The 6415-nt window shown below is 37.7% G+C and overlaps 1 protein-coding gene across 1 annotated transcript in view; it reads left to right on the top strand.

The window, feature by feature from the left end:
* Positions 1–3703, top strand: part of LOC135094308 (uncharacterized) — a 6812-nt gene extending 3109 nt beyond the window's left edge. Inside the window, exons 2-3 of the mRNA XM_063994305.1 lie at positions 1–2547; positions 2736–3703. The exon at positions 1–2547 is cut by the window's left edge and continues 64 nt beyond it. Of these exons, the coding sequence (XP_063850375.1) occupies positions 2211–2547; positions 2736–3619 (1221 nt within the window). The 5' untranslated portion in view covers positions 1–2210 and the 3' untranslated portion in view covers positions 3620–3703. The remainder of the gene's footprint in view (positions 2548–2735) is intronic.
* Positions 3704–6415: the final 2712 nt, after the last annotated feature.

A 6415-nucleotide genomic window follows, 5' to 3' on the forward strand; every position in this document is an offset into this window, starting at 1 on the left:
TGATCACTCAACTGGCTGCTTTTTCTGCATGGTGAATCCTTCCAAACGCCGATCTGGAAAAATGTGCCTACTGTTTTCCATCCAGACATTCATTCCATCTTCCATTGCACCAGGTACCACACAGTGTTGATCTTTCTGTACCAGCTCCTCCAGAAAGAAGTTAACTATCAGAATAAAGCAGCAAGTCAGAAGATGAGCTCAACAGAGAGAAGAAAGACAGTGACATCACAGATACAGTTGTAGTTGAGAGGAATCCTTACTACCCAAACCAAAAGAGACCTCATTGACCTCATCAGAGATCTTGGTTTGACAAAGTCAAATGATAAGATTTTGATTTCAAGGCTGAAGGAATGGGATTTACTTGATAACAGTGTGCAAGTGACCAGCCAAAGAAAACGTCACAAACATTTCTCCAGCTTCTTTGCAAAGGAGGACAGACTATGCTACTGCAATGATAAGTCAGGCTTGTTTGATGTTATTGGAATTGCTTGCAGTGCAGATGAATGGAGACTCTTCATTGACAGCTCCTCCAAAAGCCTGAAAGCTGTACTTCTGCACAATGGAAGCAACTATCCATCTCTGCCTCTTGCTTATTCTGTGCACCTTAACCCTATTCTCTGCAGCATTGCTCGAAAACGACCCACCCTAGCTGATTTTTTTAAATAAATAAAGAAATAAAACAAAATTCTAAACAAGAGGTAGTTTTTAGAAAATTATTTTTACTGTCATTCAAAATATGATCAGGAATGACCAAGTAAGAAAGAACTGCAACAAAATTGGTATAATCTATGATATTTTAAACTTTTCTTTTGATCACTTGCGAAACAATATGATAACAAATACCAATGATCAATGAGTTCACTGCCGATGACCACTTCCTTGCCAGACATACGATCAATTTCCCGTGTATATTTGTGTTTTTCTCTCTCTGTGTGTGTGTATGTGTGTGTGTGTGTGTGTGTGTGTGTGTGTGATAGTTTTTGCGTAGTTATTATTTTCTTTCCTGAGTTATTTCACGTAAAAATATAAGAACATATGAATCATAAGTGAGGGTCGCTGATCGCCCGATCTCGTTTGAACAATCATAATCAGGCATTGTGATCAGTGTGTGTTTGTGTGTGTGTTCTACCTTCTCTCCTGCAATATCTCACGACAAAACTATAAATACATATTGTGAATGCTAAGTAAATGCAGTAGCTGAGTTCAATCTTGTGATGACACGATACGTGAAATTAAAACTTTACCTAAAGTTGCGCTAATTTCATCTGATGTGCAAGGTGGAGCATTTTTAGAGATGGGAGGCATAATATTTTCTAAAGGTTTTTTTCTCTCTCTCTCTCTCTCTCTCTCTCTCTCTCTCTCTTGGTCAAAGTCAGGGTAATCCAATTATTGTCGGTTTCTATGTTCTGAGAGGTCCATCACCTTCTCCACACTGACATCAACTGAATCTGACTGACAAGTTCATCAGCAAAGCTCTGTATACATGCTATCCATGAATCTAAAAAATAAGATGTCAAGAGAGAGAGAGGAGGGAGGGGGAAGAAAAAAAGAAAAGAACTGACTGACAATGGTGGGATCATGATGACTCAGAGAGAGAGAGAGAGAGAGAGAGAGAGAGAGAGAGAGAGAGAGAGAGAGAGAGAGAGAGAGAGAGAGAGAGAGAGCAGCCAATTAGAAGTTAGCCGCTCGTGACGTCACTTGCAACTTTTCGAAAAAAAAAAAAAGACGTAACTGCCACTACTGGGTGTATGACTGTTAGTACTTAAGTGGCCACTGACAATAGACTCTACAGACACAACCCCAGACTTTACAGACGACCCTGACGAAGATTTGGCAGATGTGATAGGTAACGGAGCTGATTTTGCCATGGACTTTGAAAGTGACGAGGACTTGGACGATGACATAGATAATGAAAAGCGGCTCCCACGAAGAAATAGTAAGACATTAGTCAGGAACAGGTTAGTTAATTCCTTGACTAGTTGTTTACATGAAAGTAAATATAATGATTACGCATTATCAGATCAGCTACGGGAATATAAAATCACGGTAGAGAAACCCCGGAGAAAGTTTGATGTAGAGGAATCCATAACATGGACCAATCGTATGGAAGAAGACCAACTACGAACATATCCAGTGTTGTAGAATGTGTGATAGAAGCAAAGTCAGTAAATTCAGAAGAAATGGCATAAGACTTGTTCATAACACCTGATATGATTTTCAATATTGTGCACAATACCAATCAGAAAATTGAAAGTATAATTGCAGAAATTTCTCAGAGGCCTTCACACATCAGGACAACAGATTACATTAAAATGAGAAGATTTTTGGGGAGTTTGTTGTATGCACGTGGTTTATTAGGCCAAAACAAATGTACTTATAAAAGACTTTTCATGGAAGAGTTTGGTCACCCTGTATTTGGTGCAGTAATGTCTGAGTATAGATTTGGATTTTTGCATGCAAACCTAACTTTTGACAACGTTGATACCAGACATCAAAGATGGTTACATGACCAGTTTGCTGCAGTCAGGGATCTTTTTGAAAAAGATTGACGATTGATGAAACCTTATATTCTTGTAGAAATCAAATAGGATTCAGGCAGTCCAATAAGAGCAAACCTAAACGGTATGGCCTGTAGAACTCGGTAGGAATTCCATTCACCTTCAGGACAATAGTATACTCAAGTAAACCTTCTGGAGAGCCTGAACCCCACTACATTCGTGGCTGAGTTCCAACAGTGAAGGCTCTTGTGAGTCAGATACAAGAATTTGTAGACTTAAGTGGTAGGGTAATAAGTCTAGACAGACTATATACCAGCTTAGAGTTGTTTGACTGGCTTCAAACACAAGGTATTTCTACTATAGGTGATATAGATTGTATGAGGAAAGGCATACCATCAGAGATAAAGACAGTCACAGGAAGAGAAATGAGGTCATATCAGGTGTACTGGAATAATGATAATGAGGAAATGAACCTGAATTCTTATGTAGGATCCATCAAAAGTAAAGGTAAGAAAAATGTATTGCTTCTGAGTACAGTCTCCCTTATAATATTTCGAGTTACCAAGAATGATGGTGTAAGAAACCCAGCCATATATAAATTGTATGATTTCACTAAGGGAGGAACTGAGATAATAGATCACAGAATAAATTTTTATGCAGTGCACACAAAATCTCGCAGATGGACAATGGCATACATTCTCGACACTGCCAGGGTAAATTCACAGACAATTCATGCAATTAAAACTAATGTTGACCCTAGAAAATGTACATCACTTACATATGGCTGGAATTTTGTGAAGGCAATATGTAAACCCCGAATTGAAAGGAGGAAATCTAAGGCTTGTACTTTTGCGAGAAATACAATGGCTAAGATGGACTTGATGTTAGGACATAGTAGAAGGCAGGTAGAGGAAGCCGCATCAGAAGTAACACATGAGAATAAAAAGAGGAACAGGTGTCACACTTGTCTAGATTTGGCTTATGGTCCAGATTTCAGGAAGAATCTATTAAAAGTAAAGAAAACTATTAATCAGTGTCAGGTTTGTCACAAACACTCATGTGATCAACATAAAAAAAAAAAAAAATGTGTAAAATGCCATGATAACAGGCCCAATCAGTGAGAATTCTGCCTTCAATACTGAAAAGGATTATGCTCTTTTTAGGAAAAATGCCTACATAATATGTGATTATGCTTGTGCAGAACTTTCTATGTACAAAATTATCAATTTACAATTATCTACTAGGATAATAATAATAAATAATAATAATAATAATAATAATAATAATAATAATAATATATAAATAAATAAATATATATATATATATATATATATATATATATATATATATATATATATATATATATATATATATATATATATATATATATATATATATATATATATATATATATATATCATAGAGGTGTATTATCATAAATTTATTTAGTGACAAAGGTTATTAGCCTGCATTGTTATATGGATATAGTGTGAAGCCAATGTAAAAGTATATTTATTACATATTTATCTGATGGCAAAGGCTATTACCCTGTAATGTCTTATGCATATAATGTGCATATAGATTATGTAAATGTATTTCAATTATACTTTTCTTTGTTGACACAGGCTATTAGCCTGCACTGCTATTTGGATATATTATACAGTTTATGTAAAGGTAAACCTATTACAGATTTATTTCCTGACGGAGGGTGTTAGCCTGCAATGTTATATGGATATACATCACTTAGGTAAAAGTATACTTATTACAGATTTATCTACTGACAAAAGGCTATTAGCCTGCAATGCTATATGGATATATTATATAAGTGATAATTGTAAAGGTTTTATTATAGTATATTACTGAGAAGGACATGTGGTATGTAGGATAAACTTGTCCCCATACGACAGAACTTCTGAAGTCCATCTACCACTGCCACTAACTTTGTGGTGATCGTATTTCACTAAGAAAGTTATCCAAATAGGAAAAATCTGTGATATCCCCGCAGTTACCCGACTATGAGATTGCACCTTGGTGAATCAGGTGTTTTTTCACCTAGGATTACACCTAGGGAAGCTGATGCGATCACTGGATCCTACAGTAAATGAGGAATCGAGCCTCCTATCCCTATGTCTACCTGCCAACATTTGCCATTCCCCTCATTCACGGCAAATTGAACTATAGCAGCTCAGAAATGTCGTTGTCCAGCTTATCGTAGACAGGCACTACGATAATTTGATTTTGTAAAACCCTAATTTTTACTTTATAAGTAAATATAAAATATATGACAGTAATGTGTGTGTGTGTGTGTGTGTGTGTGTGTGTGTGTGTGTGCGCGCATACACTCGGGTATCTAGAAACTAATCCCCGGTTGTCATTGTTCATGTCTGAATAAAGAATACATTCACTCCGCACTATTTGTCATCTGATGGGTGTATATTTCACTAAAGAAGGGAGACAGTTATTATGTAACAAAGATTAAAAATTAAAGAGACCTTAGTGATGGCTACGTTCCTCGGCGTCTTACTTCTGACCCCGTCACAGTAATGGTAAAAGGAATCGAGTCCTTGCAGAGCAACTCACTCATCACTTTAGTCACATACTTCAATTAACTACTCCATTTAAACTTAATTTCCTATTGTTACACATCGTTCAATTGAGTCTCTCGCCACCATCTTCGCAAGACATGGTGAGACGACAACTGGCGACTACAACTGCGGATATCGCCAGGGGAGAAAGTACAGGTTATTTTAAGCCGGAAATGTTCTATGTACATAAAGTATACATTCTGAGGCGTTGTTTATCCGTGGTTTAAAATTCAAGTGTGGCCTGGCGATAGATACAACGGCTGGGTCAGGCGGGTAAACATGGTGGAGAAACACCATTTTCACACACTCCACATTAAGTTATGCAATACAATCTAAACGTATTCACTATCATTGTCTTGGCAGTTTCTGGGTGTGACTAGCAATCTACTAATTTGCTGCTAGCCTCGCTCCTTCCCACTCCCTGCTCCAGCAGGCAGGCAGTGCACGGTGCCACACAACCTATTATTTGTCATTTATTACTTCCATATTATCAATGTGTAATGGTTATCGGTGTTATCACTCATCTTGTCATGGGATATTGTAAATCTCCAAAACTCGTAGAAATCATGACTTAATAATTCATAATTTCACCAACGGGCATCTAGTCTCCCGCGGCCTCGCTGCACAAGATTATCCTCTTTCTCTCACTCCGATTCTGTCCACCTCTTTCATGCAAGAATTAACCAGAATTTTCACTCATTCATCCCTTTCTCTGGTAAACACCCAGCCTGCTTCTTTATTTCCATCTTCCTAAGACTTAACTCTTTCAAAAAGGAGATTTCAAGACACTAATCCTGTAATTTCTGACTACCGCTTTCAGCTCTTTGCAGTTTTGATGCCCTTGGCCCGTGTCCCTCCTACATAAAAAAAAAGTTTCTATATCCCGTCATATTTACCCGCCAGCAGTGATCCACAAAACTTAACGACCTGAGAGCGGCGCAGATAGCTACGTACCTCCGGCCGCGAAATGCGATCCACAAACGCGTCGGAGATCGTTGTTGGGTCGCTATCTACGCTCTCAACTGGTCGCTCATAACACCACCTCCAGAACTGGTGTAAAGGCGTTGTTATTTTCTTATATAAATATTTATGTGCACAAAATAACTTTTTTTTTTTAATTGTTTCTAAGCTCTATCTTAAAGGAAACATGATTTTGTCATGCACAAAGTGAAATCTTGCATGGAACACCGAAAATAAAGCTGAAGATTAGGGGGCAAATTTGCTGCCGATCGCAGAGACACGGCCGCTGTTGCCACAACTTTTGTGTTTCCACTACTCTAGTGACTGCTATAATGGAAATCATCTCGGCACGGTTGAACAATCGTGCCTTGA

This window comes from Scylla paramamosain, chromosome 45 (genome assembly GCF_035594125.1).
Source record: "Scylla paramamosain isolate STU-SP2022 chromosome 45, ASM3559412v1, whole genome shotgun sequence".
In the NCBI taxonomy this organism is placed as follows: Eukaryota; Metazoa; Arthropoda; class Malacostraca; order Decapoda; family Portunidae; genus Scylla; species Scylla paramamosain.